Genomic DNA, 16,629 nt, shown 5'->3' with positions numbered 1-16,629 from the left:
TGAAAAAAAGTCATAATAATGATTTATAGTTAGAAAAAATATATGGGTTCTTAATTAGAAGGATTTTCCAATTTGAGTTTTGGTTTTCTTGTGGATTCTTGAAAATTGTTTTTTTCTTTTTGAAACTGATCTTACTCTAGTGTAAGTTGCATGAGAAGGTGGAAGTCCTAACTTCCTGTTTCACTTGGGCTAATGAATAACTGGAGTAAGTTTAGATAAGTTGCTTAGCCCTCCAAACATCAATTTCCTGTCTTTGTAAAATGAAGATTGACGTATGATTGCATTTTTCTACCTCTGACATTCTGTGATGTATGGTATGTCTTCATGCCAGAAATATCAGGGTAATAGGAAATTTAGAAGCTCTTTTCCACTTATATTTAACACTTGTATATCTTTTCTTCTAGGTAGTGATGGGCTTCTTTCAAGTGGGCTTTGTTTCTGTCTACCTCTCAGATGCCTTGCTGAGTGGATTTGTCACGGGTGCCTCCTTCACTATTCTTACATCTCAGGTCAAGTATCTCCTTGGGCTCAGCCTTCCTCGGAGTCATGGCGTGGGTTCACTCATCACTACCTGGATCCACATCTTCAGAAACATCCATAAGACCAATATCTGTGATCTCATCACCAGCCTTTTGTGCCTTTTGGTTCTTGTGCCAACCAAAGAACTCAATGAGCACTTCAAGTCCAAGCTTAAGGCACCAATTCCTACCGAACTCATTGTCGTGGTGGCAGCCACGTTAGCTTCTCATTTTGGGGAACTAAATAAGAAGTACAATTCCAGTATAGCTGGACATATTCCCACTAACTTTATGCCACCCAAAGCACCAGACTGGAACCTCATTCCCAGTGTGGCTGTAGATGCAATAGCTATTTCCATCATTGGTTTTGCCATCACTGTGTCACTCTCTGAGATGTTTGCGAAGAAACATGGCTACACAGTCAAAGCGAATCAGGAAATGTATGCCATTGGCTTTTGCAATATCATCCCTTCCTTTTTCAATTGCATCACTACCAGCGCAGCTCTTGCAAAGTCATTGGTTAAAGAATCAACAGGCTGCCAGACTCAGATTTCCGGTTTGGTAACAGCCCTGATTCTTTTGTTGATCCTCTTGTTAATAGCTCCTTTGTTCTCTTCCCTTCAGAAAAGTGTGCTTGGTGTGATCACAATTGTAAATCTCCGTGGAGCCTTTCTTAAATTTAGGGATCTTCCCAAGATGTGGAGGGTTAGCAGGATGGACACAGTTATCTGGTTTGTTACTATGCTGTCCTCTGCACTGATAAGTACTGAAATAGGCCTGCTTGTCGGGGTTTGTTTTTCCATGTTTTGTGTCATCCTCCGTACTCAGAAGCCAGAGGTTTCACTGCTTGGCTTGGTGGAAGAGTCTGAAGTCTTTGAATGCATGTCAGCTTATAAGAACCTGCAGACTAAGCCAGGTATCAGGATTTTCCGCTTTGTAGCCCCTCTCTACTACATAAACAAAGAATGCTTTAAGTCGGCTTTATACAAAAAAACTATAAACCCGGTCTTAGTAAAGGCAGCTCAGAGGAAGGCAGCAAAAAGAAAGATGAGAGAGGAAACACTGACTCTTGGTAGAGTGCAGGATGAAGTTTCAGTGCACCTTTCCCATGATCCTCTGGAGCTGCGTACTATAGTGATCGACTGCAGTGCAATCCAGTTTTTAGATACAGCAGGGATCGGTATGCTCAGAGAAGTCCGCAGAGACTATGAAGCCATTGGTATCCAGGTTCTGCTGGCTCAGTGCAATCCTTCTGTGAGGGATTCCTTGGCCAGGGGAGAATACTGCAAAAAGGAAGAAGAAAACCTGCTCTTCTACAGTGTGTATGAAGCCGTGGCTTTTGCCGTGGAAGCTCAGAAACAGGAAGCAACATGTGTTCCCAATGGTCTGAGCCCAGGCAGGGATTGAGAGTATAGATGGAAGGAAGAATAATGTCTCACTAAAAGGTTAAAATTTCAAATATGCAATATGTTTTAACCTATTGGCTAAACATTATTCTTCCTTTGAAGCTAATGGCCTTTGTGTGTACTCAAATGTTTCAGAGCTTATAGTTGGGCAGAATCAAAACAAAAGTATTGTGGTTTCAAGCTTTCTTGTAGATATGAAATATTCATGGAATGCAATAAGTACCTGTTGGATTGAAATGTAAAATAGTCACAAAACGTATTACCAAACTGTTTTAGAGGGTGCGACGTTTGAACTCTTCCTTCTCCAGGAGGTAAAGGGGAGAAGTCGGGGTTGGATTTAGACGGGCTACCTTTATGAGGCTCTGTCGAGAGAGGAAAAGGAGGCGAGGAAAGAATGTTGCACCTGCTGTTGTAGTAGCAGATCAGAGGCTCCTGGAGCATGAGGTCATAGCTAGAGCAGATTGTTCTCAGTTGCGCTTCTCTATTCCCAGGCTCTGCTCCCCAGGCTGCAGTAGGATCTCTGGCTTTCTGTAGGAAAGCACCATTCCTCTCCCTCAGGCTGCGAGCTCTGGGCGCAGTCTCTTCAGGGCTCTAACGACTGGTGGGTTTGTGATATCTTGACAGCCGGCCTGACATTATACACAACACCCTTTGTGAGACAGTTGATGTTTTGGGCATGCCTTTTTGTTGAGGATAAATTATTTTAGAATAAGAAGAAACCAGTGGGAGATCTCTTTATTTTCTGTGTTTTTTATCTGTTGTTGTTTCTGAGAATTTCTCTTCCGTTATGCTTGTCTTCGTTTTTGGTTGTTGTAGTGTGTTTTCCCATGGGTTGTGTCCTAACCTGTCTTTCTGTCAGTGACAGTCTTGCCAGACATAAAAGCAGAGTGATGCCTCCACAGTCTGACAGCATGTTTTTCAAATGCTGTTGAGCCAAACTGTCACGGACAAATTGCCAAAAGCAGCGCCTGACAGTTTACCTTAAGAATTGGTTCACTGGGGCAGGCATTCGGCCCAGCAGTGAGGACATGTGCATCTGAGACCAGAGTGGCTGGGTTCATGTCCACCTCTAGCTCCTGCCAGCGTGTACCATGGGAGGCAGTGATGATGAGCAGGTGGCTAAGTTCCTGCCCCCCAGCTTTGGCCTTGGCCACCTCCTGCCAGCTGTCCCTGGCATGTGGGGAGTGAACCAGCAGATAGGAGCTCTCTCTGTCTCTGCCTCTCAAACTTTGAAAAAATTAAAATTAAACCTAGAATATTTAGGAAATAATAACTGGTTTGCTTAGCAGAAAATCTATCTTTGTTTCTCCCAGTGGCATTTTAGCAAGGCTCTGCTGGGGGTTGACAGCTTTTCTCCTAGAGACTGCTGCAAGAAAAACTTAATGTAACCAATGAAAAAGAACACGCAGAAGTGGCAGAACATTTACGAAGGACATCCTAAGTAATTTGTAAAATATTTTAGTGAAACGAAGTTTATTGCCATACACCCTATTGACGTAAAATAAATATTGACAGTGACAGCTTTTAACTCTTCAAATCACCTAAAACTATCGCCTGAGTGGATTTAGAAGCATCACTTTCGTAAAACCTGAGTTCTGTATATTATATTATAAAAAAGTATATTATTTATGATAGCTGGCCACAGGTTGTGAATTGAGGGTAATTTCTGTGGAAAAGCATCAGTGTCCAATATTGAAAACCTAGCATTGTGTATCTAGACCTTGACAATCAGGACAACAAGTTCTGGGGGCCTGCACTGTGGCTTAAAAAGTAAGGATGCTGTGTGCAGTGTCGGCATTCCATGTGGGTGCTGGTTCGAGTCCTGGCTGCTCCACTTCTGATCTAGCTCCCTTCCCTGCTAATGTACCTGGGAAAGCTGCAGAAAACGTCCCAAGTTCTTGAGCCCCCCCACCCACTTGGGAGACCCAGAAGAAACTCCTGGGCCCTGGCATCCGATCTGTCCCAACTCTGGCCACATGTGGGTTATGAACCAGCAGACAGAAGATTCTCTTTCTCTCTGTCTATAACTCTACTTTTCAAATGAATAAGTAAATCTTAAAAAAAAAAAAAAAAAAAGGCTGGCGCCGTGGCTTAACAGGCTAATCCTCCGCCTTGCGGCGCCGGCACACCGGGTTCTAGTCCCGGTTGTGGTGCCGGCTTCTATCCCGGTTGCCCCTCTTCCAGGCCAGCTCTCTGCTATGGCCCGGGAAGGCAGTGGAGGATGGCCCAAGTCCTTGGGCCCTGCACCCCATGGGAGACCAGGAGAAGCACCTGGCTCCTGGCTTCGGATCAGCGCGATGCGCAGGCCGCAGCGGCCATTGGAGGGTGAACCAGTGGCAACAAGGAAGACCTTTCTCTCTGTCTCTCTCTCTCTCTCACTATCCACTCTGCCTGTCAAAAAAAAAAAAAAAAAAAGACAACAGGACAACAGGTTCTTATTTTAGCATCTTATTTATGTGAGCTTGCTGCATTTAGCCAAGTCTTGTAAAACTATTGCAAAGTGCAAATCATTTTAAACAACTTAAAATATTTATGAGAAGCAAACCCAACGCATAGGGTATTTGTTGGAGCGGGATATTTTGAAACATATTAAATATGCATATCATATATATATATATATATATATATATATATATATAATTCAGCCTTTTCTGTTGTCTTCATAAACTTCCAGTGATGCTTTTCTATTGGTGGAGCTATCTCCCTTGTTTATGTGGAAAATACCTTTCTGTTATGACAACACAGTCATTGCTCAGAAGAAAACTTGGATTTCTATCTTGACTTGATGGTTAAATATAACGGTCTTGCATTTTTACAACCTTTTAGAATTTAGGTCTAGAATTTCAGTAAGTTTAACTGCTGCTCACAGTTGTGCTTTTTTTGTGTGTTTTTAGCCAGTATTTGCCCTTTCTGTCTAGCCTTACAAATAATAATAGCAGAACCTCAGGATCTGGGGCAGTGAGTCCTTTCAAATCCCTCTGGCCCATCTAGCGACCCAGCTTTGACTTGAGACTGATAGCTGTCTAATACTCCATGACAGTAATTAGTACCTGTTTAATACAGCCTTATAATTCATCCAGTACCAGCACAGTGGGAGAATTTTAGCCAAGTCAGAGAATTTGGAAGATCCCTCAAAAAGAAGGAATAGCAGAATTTGACTTCTCCATAACATTTCTGACCTTTTCATAACATTTCTGTCCAAATGAACTTGTAAACAATTCTAGAGGTTTATGCATGCAATTAGCATTCTTGAATTATGTTCTAGTTTGTACCTGTCCCACCAGCCTACCCAAATAAGTGATTCTGCTTTTAGAGGCCATTTGTAAAACTGTTGACAATTTCACTGGAATTGACATTCACCCTTTCTGCTTGGGTTGAGACCTGCCTGTTCTTGTACATTGTTAAAGTGGTTCTGATTGCTGACATTTAGAGCTGTTAGCCTAGTGCACCGACAAAAAAGTGAATGTTTTCATTTGCTTTCATGCCCAAGGGTTTGGACTTTAGTTTATTAGATTAGTTTTTAGTTTATTGGAGCATCTTCTGCTGCTTTCCCAGGCAATTAGCAGGGAGCTGGATCAGAAGTGGAGCAGCTGGGACTTGAACTGGCTCTCAGATAGGATGTCAGCCTTACAGGTGGTGGCTTAACCCACTGTGCCACAACACCAGCCCCCACATTTAACTTTTGAAATTTAACTTAAATTTGTTAGAACCAGAGTAGTGAAGCATGCCAGTGCACAAGTGGACCTAGGAAAGCATTTAAAGCAGCGTCGGGGAGTAGATTGTTGAAAAGACTATTTGACCAGTGGAGGAAGAAAAAGGAGGGACCCAGTTGCCTAGGAATCAGGATTAGAAGCCACACCTGTGTTTGAGAGCAAGGTCAGAACTGGGATCTGTTTCTAGAAAAGGAAGGTAACAGACTGACAAATGCTGAGAGCTGAGGAGCACTTGGTAGCCAAGTGCAAAAGTGTGGGTGATTCAAAAGTTCCTACTCTGTCACATTGAGCGACTGGTACAGTCTGTGCCCCTTGTTGACAGTCTCACTGACAGGTTTCCAGGTGAGCTCACTTGCTCACTCATTCAGATTTATTTGTTTAATTATTTATTTGAAAGAGTTAGAGATCTTGCATCCACTAGTTCACTCCCCAAGATGGTTGCAATGACCAGAGCTAGGCCAGGCCAACGCCAGGAGCTTCTTCCAGGTCTCCCTTGTGGGTGCAGGACACAAGGACTTGGGCCAACTTCTGCTGCTTTCCCAGGCCATAGCAGGGAGCTGGATCCAAAGAAGAGCAGCTGGGACTCGAACTGGTACCCATATGGAATGCTGGTGCTACAGGCTGCAGCTTAACCAGCTGTACCACAGCACCAGGCCCAGTCTTTATTTTTTAAGCAGCACCAGATGAAAGCAATGTACAATTTATTCTGACTTAGCTTTTCAACAACAATAGACATTGAAGTCAAAATTTGTTGCTAAATGTACAGTATCATAATTGGTGAAATTTAAAAATTCATGGATGTTAGCTGAATTCATTAGACTGTTTTAATGACTACATTTTAAAAAGGATAGTAAGTCTCTTAGTAGTTTTTTTTAAAAGACGTGTTTACTTATTTGAAAGGCAGAGTGACAAAAGGAGGGACAGATCTTTCATCTGCTGGTTTATTCTCCAAATGGCTTCTAAGGTCCCAGGCTGTGTCAGGCCAAGACCAGGAGGCAGGAACTCCTTCTGGATCTCTTACATGACTATCAGGGAGTCAAGTGCTTGAGCCATCATGCTTCCCAGGTGCATTAGCAGGGAGCTGGAGAGAAAGCAGAGTAGCCAGCGCTCAGACATGGGATGCAGGCATCCCAAGAGGTGACTGAACCCGGTATACCATGATGCCCACCCTCTCGTTGGTAGTTTGTCATTTAACACTGTGGTCAGATTAATATAGTGATGTTATATTTATTTTGTTAACATATTAACTTGATTAGTATATTAATACATTGATATGAAAGGAAGAAAAGCGCTTCAGTGCATTTCTTGGGAATGTAAATTGAGTCTCCAAGTTTTAATGACAAACCCTGCAACCCTTACTGATATTCTTAAGGAGTTGTTTTTCTGTTGCTGTAGATGAGCCGTAGCTTGTCTTCGCATCCATGGAGACTTCAGGAGTTGAGGAATTTCTGAGGGCCTGTCCAGGAGTCGGGGGGCCTGGGCCAGGTACTGGTACTATGGTTCTATAGCCAGTAGCAACTGGGGCACTTAGGGAGGGATTTCTAAGCAAGAGGCTGGCATGCTCGTGATGTATTTTGGGAAAAGATTACACAGTGCAGTGGTGAAAATGTGAATGACAGAATTCAGAACTTGTTTAAATTTTTCTGTTCTTTAGTATGTGTTAAGTGTTCCCCTGCTGTTGTTTGATTTATTCTTGTGGTGCCCTTTTTTTTTTTTTTTTTTTTTTTTTTAAGATTTATTGTTTCATTGAAAGTCAAAGTTGGAGGGAGGGAGGGGAAGAGAGAGAGAGAGAGAGAGAGAGAGAGAGAGAGAGAGCAAGCAAGCAGACCTTCCATCTGCTGGTTCACTTCCCAGATGGCCACAACATCAGGGGCTAGGCCAGGCCGAAGCCAGAAGCCAGAAGCTTCTTCTGAGTCTCCCACAGGAGTAGCAGGGTCCAGGCACGTGGGTCATCTGCTGCTGCTTTCCCAGGCCTTTAGCAAGGAGCTGAATTAGAAATGGAGCAGCTGAGACATGAACTAGCGCTCATATGGGATGCGGACATTGCAGGCAGTAGTTTAACCTACTATGCAAAATGCTGGCCCTGATGCCTTATTTAAAACTGGGCTTAAAAACTGCAAAACCAGTAAAATTGGATCTAGAAAACTGTTAGGCTTCAAACTAATTTGATCTTCTTACCCTCCTCCTTTTTGTATAAAGATTTTAGATGATAGAAAATCTGGGTGCTAATTACAACAAAAATTAAAATACAGCAGGACAGATAAATACACCAGCTGGTTTCTTACAGCCTATGTGATAAAGCAAAATATGGTTGAAATACTGTATTTAAAGGTAAGATTTTAAAGTTTTAAAAAAAATTTGTAGTAACTTGGACTGGAGGATTTTGATGTAGGAGTGAGGGAGATTTATTTTTATAAGGTATTTTTTATCCTGACAAGGACTATTTTAAAAAAAATTTTATAACTGAAATTTTAAAGTAAATATGTGAAATACACTTAGAAAGTATACTTAATAATGAATGATTTGGTGTGTGTTTCTTTAACTTAGTGAAGTAAAACAAGAATGTGATGAATTCTGAAAACTGGGATAACAAAGGACTCTCAATGCCTTTATTAGAGATGCTGTGTTACTGAGTAGCCTAAGCCAGAAAGGGTTTGTAACTGAAGCTTTAATAAACTCGTTTTGGGGTGATTCTCTCCCCTTACTCCATACCTCATCCTAAAATAGTAAGATCCTTGGAATCACAAGGCCCTTGCTTCCAATGCCAGTCAGTTGGGAAGCTGGCGTGTGGGTCCTGATGCGGCCATGGCTACTTGTTTTGGTCTCCTTTTTAACTTTGTATACAAACCAAGACAATGTCAGGGTGACAGGGGATTGAAATTAAACTTTCAGTCTTTCCAATCACTGCCTTTTCTTTTTCTAAATTATCAAGGCTACTGACTTTTAGGGACGTGCTTTATATCATGTATTTTTTAATCAGAGCAAGTGCCTTGATGTATTTCACACAAGTGTTTGCTTAACCTTCTTCGGGATGAGAATGCGTTGCCATTGGAGTGCCGCCTATTGGAGGAGAGGAGAGTTGGTTAATAGATCCTTTTCTTCTGGAAGGGTATGTTTATGCTGTTATTATGTAAGATCCTCTGTGTGTGTTGAGATAAAGAAGTGTCATTTCTTTTGTCTACAATAAATTGTTACTTTAATAAAATATTGTGTGTCTAAATTATTTAAGTGCAAGAGGAGGATTACCTTTTAGGTACCAGCACATTTTAAAATAGCATCTCTGTATTTGGAGTGATTCTGTCATTAATTTTTCCCACCTACAACAAGGAATTTGACTTCATAGACATGCAGCGTAAAGAAACCCAATTCTTTTTCTGGTCTCCAGTGAATCAGTTAAGCATTTGGGGACTCAATTTTCCCTTCGGGGAGAGGGGAGGGAGCTAGGTTGCTTGAGGACCTTGCAGGTCTCACCCTGCACCTGTGCTGTACCAAGATGAGAAAACCCAAATCTGCTTCTTGTTGTACTGCTGTCCTGATTCTAAATTTGGCAACTGACCTTTGAGCCACATCTTTCCCCCCAGTAAACTGAGCTAACGCCTTATGAGCAGTAAGAGAAATGGGAGGAGAACTCCCAGCTGGAGCTCGTCACTTGGTAAGGAGTGACCTGTACGGCCGCCCTTTACTTGTGCCTGCCATGCAGCTCTCCTAGAATGCCCTCCCCTCTGTCTCAGAGTCCTAGGCGTGAGAGTAGATACAGGGTTCAAGACTATTTTTAGTCCTGCAGTCTCCCTGGGCATTCTGCCCCAACCTGAGTCCCAGCCCCAGAATGCAGAAGTAGGACTGAACAGCTCTCTGAGGGCCCTGCATCTCTGAATTCCAGGCACCCACCCTGTCTACACACAGTGCCTGGGGTCCAGAGCTCTGTGCAGTGCATTCAACAGTCATGCTCTCGTATCTGGGGGGCTCTGCCTCCCCATCTGTCATCTCCGCCCTTGTGTCCTTGGCCTCATCTCTCTTTACTTGGCACTGCTGCTTAGTTCTTTATTTTCAAATCTAGTTGAGACTGATGAGAGTAGGGCACTTCTAGTATCCACATATGCAGGTGTACACACATGATTTATACACGTGGTTATGAAAAGGTTGGTTCATGGACCCCCACGTCTTGAATACCTTAGGTTACCAGCTCTCTCCAGATAGCCATATCTACATCTCTGGCTTCAGTTGCCTTATTGTCTGTGTCCCAGAAATGATTTTCAGCCTGACCTTTCTAGTCAACAAGGAAATCTGTCTCTCCCCAGAGCTGTTCTTGCACAGCTTTGCCTGGATTCCCAGGCACATGCAATATGACCCACAAACTCATCTTTCCTTCACTTAACCTCTCTTGATCTTGGCATGACCGTCACTTAAGCCAGAAATTCCCACGATCATCTCCAACTGCCACACCAAATTCATCCATCTTGTGTTTCTCTTGCAGTACCTCTTCCCTCCCTTTAGTGTTCATGATTTCTCTTCTGGATGGTGTCACAGCCTAACTAGTGCTTGACTTCTCTGCAGCCCAGCCTCCACATTAGTCACCAGTTCTTTTACTGAATAATAATTTGACTCATGCTGCTTGTCAGTGGTCCTCCAGTATTTTCAGGGTAAGTGCAAAATTACTAAGTATCCTGCAGGATCTCAGAACCTCTTCCTTTGCTCATGTCTTTAGCTTGACTCAGTAAGCACTGCTGTTAGGTGTTCCCAGATGCACTCACTTTTCAAAAACACAGGCTTTGTTGCTGTGCCAGGAGTTGCCTCGCAGCTCCATCTGCCTAACTCCCAACTCCTAATGTGCTTGGTAATTTTGCTACAGAAAATCCTCTTCTTTCATGCAGGGGCTTCTTTAGGCTCCACCTTTGTATTGCTATCCTATTCTATTCACTAAATGACATTTACCCCTCTTTTTTTTTTTTTTTTTGGACAGGCAGAGTTAGAGACAGAGAGAAAGGTTTTCCTTCTGTTGGTTCACCCCCCAGATGGCTGCTACGGCTGGCACGCTGCACCGATCTGAAGCCAGGAGCCAGGTGCTTCTCCTGGTCTCCCATGCGGGTGCAGGGCCCAAGCACTTGGGCCATCCTCCACTGCCTTCCCGGGCCACAGCAGAGAGCTGGACTGGAAGAGGAGCGACCGGGACTAGACCCTGGGATGCCAGCGCCGCAGGCAGAGGACTAGCCAAGTGAGCCGTGGCACTGGCCTACCCCTCATTTTTTAAAGATAGGTTTGTTAATTTACTTGAGAGGCAAAGTTAGAGGGAGAGAACTTCTACTCTCTCCCAAGCCAGGGCATAGAACTGCAGCCAGGTCTCCCACGTGGCTGCAGGAGCCCAAGGACTTGGACCATCTTCCATTGCTTTCCTAGGGGCATTACCAGGGAGCTGGATCAGAAGTGGAGCAACTGGGACTCAAAGCGGTGATCATTTGGGATGCTAGCATCCCAGGCAGGTTAACCCACCGTGCCCCAAAGCCAGCTGTACCCCTTATTTCCTCTACTAACTGAGCTGCCTTTTTTTCTTTTAGAAGTAACATGGTTTGGTTTTTGAGAGAGTCAGAAGTCCTGCTGCTGATTTACTCCCCAAATGTCTGCAATAGCCAGGGCCAGGCCAGGCCGGAGCAGGGAGCCGGGAACTCAATCCAGGTCTCCTGTGTTGGGCGGCAGGAACCCAGTCACCTAGAGCATCACTGCTGCCTCCCAGGGTACACATGAGCAGGAAGCTGGAATGAGGAGCAGAGCACAGGTACTGTGACATGGGACGAGATGCTCTGATGAGGACCAAGTCGAATGTGAGTTTCTGAGGGTAGGGCCATGTTCCTGCTCCTTAGAGAACCTATGGCAGTGGTGGGTATATTTAAGCCCCATTAAATTATTGCAAAAATGGGCATGTTTAGTATAGCTCATTATTTCTCTGACCCTGGCTTACTCCCAGAGCGTGTCTATCTGTCCAGGTCAATTACATGGCCTGTGGTTATCCATAGTTTTGAAAAAGCCTCTATTGAAAAGATAAGGTGTAATGGGGGTAGTTTATGTTGTCTGGGCACACTTATTTCTAGGTTAGTTGACTGAAGAAGTCTCACATCCTGTGTCGCTTCCCTCTCAATCTCTGCCATTTCCGAGAATTTGTCAGCAGCCGCTCCTGATGCTCCTTCAGGTGCCTAAACCGTCTCCCGTAATGATGTAGCCTTCCTGTGCCCTCTGGTGGCTGGACTGTGCTAAAACACCCACTTTGAAAAGCACAGCCTGTGGTAGCATGAACAGCTGTTTAGCAAGTCTGTAGCCTTTGGATTAAATTAGGAGTCGGTGCTTTGTATTATGATTGGCTAGGAAAATTAAATGATAAATATTTCTTTCTTTATAAGATCTATTTATTTGAAAGAGAGGGGGAGACAGAGAGAGCTTCCATTCTTCCATCCACTGCTTCACTCCCCAGATGGCCATAATGACTAGGGCTGGGCCAGGCTGAAGTCAGGAGCCAGGAGCTTCATCTGAGTCTCCCATGTGGATGGCAAGGGCCCAGGCACTTGGGACATCTTCCACTGCTTTTCCCAAGCCTTCAGCTGGGAACTGGCTAAGAAGTGGAGCAGCTGAGACTCCAACTGGTGCCCACACAGGATGCCAGTGTTTCAGGCAACAGCTTTACCTACGGTGCCACAACAGCAGCCCCAGTGAAGCTTCCTTGACACATAATAGGCAATCATCAGTAACTCTGACATTCTTTCCCTTTTTAAAGATTGATTTGAAAGGCCCAGCGATAGAGATCTATCTGCTGGCTCACTCCCCAACATGGCCACAACCAGGTCTGGACCAGACCACAGCCAAGAACCAGGAACTCCATCCTAATCTCCCACAGAGGTGGCAGGCTGTTAGGTACTTGGCCATCTTCTGCTGCCTTCCCAGGTATGTTAGCAGGAAGTTGGATCACAAGCAGAGCAGCTGGACTCAAACCAGCCCTCTGATATGGGATGCAAGCGTCATAGCAGTGGCTTAACCCACTGTGCCACAATGTTCACTCTGGATGCCTTCCCTTTGACTCAAAGAGCCATTCTTTGTGATAGGAAAAAGAGAAGTTGAGTTAGTATCTATCCATCGGGTTGGTATCACTCAAACCCTGAACCTCAAGATCAGGTCACGGAAGAAAGGATTGGAAGGAAGGTCTCTGACTCCCGATGGTCCTGGTCAAGTTCCAGATAAGGATGCCTGGTAATGACCAAAGACAGCATTGCTAGAGCGCTTCGTCTGTTCCAGTGCACCTTTTACCCTCGTGACAACACAGGTGAGGTGGGTGCCTCCTCCTAGTACGTGGTTCCACAGTATGCTCTCCCCAGATGTCCACTGACGGGACTGTTCAAACTTCCCTCCCAGGCTGCATCATGGCTCCTCTTTCATGCACTTTATTTCCCTGTACTCCAGCTTCCTAAGAATGGTATGCCACAAGTACCAGAAAATGCTGTAATGGGCGAGATGGCTCTTGTTAATTCCTTGGGCACAGATGGGTATACCTCTAGTAAATACTTGGCTAATTGTTGGGGCATTCAAGGATATGGCTAAGAAGGTTCGAAACTAGAGCTCCTAAATCAAGGAAGAGAAAGGTTTTTAGAGTTCTGGATGATCTTTTATTAGAAGAGTTAGTGATGGGAGTATTCAGACGGCCAGCTGAAAAGTGCTAGAATCCAGCTGGACCAGGGGTTCTCAATGCATAGTGGCCCAACAGATGGGGACATATTAGAAATGTAAGTTCCTGGGTCACGCGTGAGACCACTGAATCAGAAATTGCAGGAATGGAGCCCAGCACTCTGGGGTTGTGACAAGCCTTCCAAGTGATTCGATGTGAGCTAAAATTCCTAAAGCACTGAGCTAGACTCACTAGGAAGAAATTGGCCCCGAGTGCAGAGGGCACTCGATTTTCCTTAGTTAACCCGGTAGTTTCCACACTTGGTTGCACACTGAAATCAACTGGGAAGATTTAAAACTGCTAATGATTATGACCCATCACAAGAGATTGTGATTTAACTGTGCTACCATTTGGCTTGGGCTTTGGAATTTTGAAAAAGATTATCAAGTGACCCTAATGTACAGACATGTTTGCGAAACACTGCCTTTATCAACAGAGAACATATATTAGTTGAACTCCATTTCCAAATTCCAATCAAGGAGTTTTTCTGATTATTTCAGAATACCAGAATGTTATCATACTAATACTGTTTTACTTACATTAGTTCAATATGCTATCTAAAGCAATCTTTATTCTTGTAAACTACATTTAATAAAATAAAAGAGGCAGTTAATTCCTACACTATTTTGTTTGGAAGAAATCTGTGATTTGGGAGTCAACCAGAGTTTGTCACCCTTTTCATTCAATATTCATCTTGTGCCATTTAGCTGTCCAAACATGGCATCGGTAACACCCACACGGTGGAAAGGAATTGTCTAAGTTTCTACACACTTGAGATGGCCTCTGTAATGGTGGCTTGTGGCTGCTTAGGTGAAGATACTTCCTCATCTTCACTTCCAGCTCCATCAGTATTTTCACCAAGCACCATGCCCTGGGTCCATCAGCTCCTGGGAGATGATGTCACCATCTGCAGCGACAAAGTCCTGGAACTTTATTCTACTGGGGACACACATGGCAATAGCCACTGAGTGCCACAGCTTCTCAGTGCCAATGTCTGATTCACAGGCTGCTGCCCCTGTGTCAGAATCGTGAATTCTACTGGGATGATGCCTGCCTTCTGCCAACATCTGACCACCGTGCCACAGCAGTCATGTCGATGGCCTGCTTGATGTCCACCTTTTCTCGGTCTTCACTACTGTTGAGCTTGAGGAGGATCTGTTTTAGAAGGTGGCTCCTACATAGATTTTCATGGTGTGAACTATGCTGAGACGCAGTGGCTGCAGGACAGCAGTAGACCTGGAGGGGAGATAGCCCACTTGAATCCGCTTCAGCCGAGGCAGCACGCTGTGCGCAGAGCGGTTGTCAATGAGCAGGAGGATCCGGCGTTCTGCCGGCTTCATCCTGGCATCCACTTGCATCAGCCACTCGTTAAACAGATCCCTGGTCATCCATGCACACTGGTTGGCCTGGTGCTCACAGGGGAGGGAATGCACATTCTTGAGGCATCGTGGGCTGGCTGACCTACCAGCAATCAATGGTCGCATTTTTTCAGTCCCTGAAGTGTTGCAACAAAAGGGTGCTGTCAACCACTGTGCTTGCCCCCTCTACAATGGTCCCCTTTAGCAGCAAATGTGTGCTGGGGAAGCAACTGGAAAAACACTCCTGTCTCATCAGCATTACAGATATCATCTGGGCTATAATCAGCAATCCGTTTTATAATTTCCCCTGCATGCCATTCGTTAACCCTATCTATTCCTAGACCATTCGTTAACCCGTCACTGTCTTCTCTGCAGACTGCTGTCAGAGCAATTCCATGGGGATCTCTAAATCTGTAGCCAGGCCACAACTGCTTGAAAACTGTCACAGCCAAGCACGTTGGCCAAGTTTAGTGCTTTTTTCCAAATGACGGAACCAGTCACAAGAACGTTTTTTGGGTGTGGATTTCTTGAAACCAAGCAGAAACAGCCTTATCAGTGTCGTCATAGAGTGCATTCCTCATCCTTTTCTGCTGTGCACCCACAGAGGCCTCCCGCACCTTTTCTTCTAATTTGGTGCGATCCTGCAAGAAGGCAACGTCGCCTTTCCTCATGCCCGAGTCCACAGCTTCCACAACTTTCCTTTTTTTCTCCAGGGAGAACTGTCAACATTTCTTGTTCCCCTTGTTTGCAATTTCCAGGGAACAAGGCTGGTCCACAGTGAAGAGCGTCATATCCTTCCTGCTTGCGGCTTGTTTTGCCACAAGTGTGGACAACTGAGAAGACAAAATGGAGAAGACAAAACCTGTCAGGAACCACACAAAGTGAAGTCCCCCTAAAAGATGGGTTCAGATTTTTAAAAGCTCTATTAGTAAATGATAGAATATGGCCAAAGGCAAGAGAACGTAAGATTCATGCCACTGACTGTGGAGACGACATACATAGACTCACAGACTATCTGAAACCAAAGGCATCTTACAGATAAACTAGTTTACTTAAACCTTCTGAGCCTCTGTAGAAATGGGGATGACAATGTCTGCTCTGCCCCTGCGAGCACACACTGAAATACAGAAGGTGAAAGAGATCTGCAGGCAGCCATGCGCTGCAGAAAGTCACGGAGCTGTTGTCCACCTCGTTCTTGTTTTACGGATACAGTCACTGAGGCCCATGTTCATGCAGCTCGCATTTCTAGACTCAAATTAGTACTCTGTCTGCCTCTCCATGGGCCTGCCTGAAACTCCAGCAAAGTGACGTCTTCAAAGCTCTATCACTATCTGGCCTGGAAAGATGGTTCTGCTAGTCACACATTCATTTAATGAATATTTACAAGGGCCGAGTGATAAGGATACAGTGATGAACAACAGAGTCAAGGTCCCTGCCCTGGAAAAACAGAGGGGCTGAGAAATAATAATAATTACAGAGAGAAGGAGATTTCAGACTGTACTGGGGAGTGGAAGGAGAGCTATTTACAAAGGGTGGTTGGGAGTGGCCTCACTGAGAAGATGGCATGTAAGCTGTGAGCTCTGTGAAGAGTAGGGAGAAGGGCAGTCCAGCAAAGAACACAGCATCAGCTGTGTTTCCAAAGTATGGCAAACCTTGCGGCGCCGGCACACCGGGTTCTAGTCCCGGTCGGGGCACCGATCCTGTCCCGGTTGCCCCCTCTTCCAGGCCAGCTCTCTGCTGTGGCCAGGGAGTGCAGTGGAGGATGGCCCAAGTGCTTGGGCCCTGCACCCCATGGGAGACCAGGAGAAGCACCTGGCTCCTGGCTTCGGATCAGCGCAGTGCGCCGGCCGCAGCGCGCCTACCACGGCGGCCATTGGAGGGTGAACCAACGGCAAAAGGAAGACCTTTCTCTCTGTATCTCACTGTCCACTC

The 16,629-nt window shown here is 44.9% G+C and overlaps 1 protein-coding gene across 1 annotated transcript in view; it reads left to right on the top strand.

The window, feature by feature from the left end:
- Positions 1–4,344, top strand: part of SLC26A2 (solute carrier family 26 member 2) — a 28,293-nt gene extending 23,949 nt beyond the window's left edge. Inside the window, exon 4 of the mRNA XM_062188860.1 lies at positions 405–4,344. Coding sequence (XP_062044844.1) covers positions 405–1,925 — 1,521 coding nt within the window. The 3' untranslated portion in view covers positions 1,926–4,344. The remainder of the gene's footprint in view (positions 1–404) is intronic.
- The last annotated feature ends 12,285 nt before the right edge of the window (positions 4,345–16,629 follow it).

Source organism: Lepus europaeus, chromosome 4 (assembly GCF_033115175.1).
Source record: "Lepus europaeus isolate LE1 chromosome 4, mLepTim1.pri, whole genome shotgun sequence".
In the NCBI taxonomy this organism is placed as follows: domain Eukaryota; kingdom Metazoa; phylum Chordata; class Mammalia; order Lagomorpha; family Leporidae; genus Lepus; species Lepus europaeus.
The sequence above is the reverse complement of the archived record's forward strand: the minus strand, read 5'-3'. Positions and strand labels throughout refer to the sequence as shown.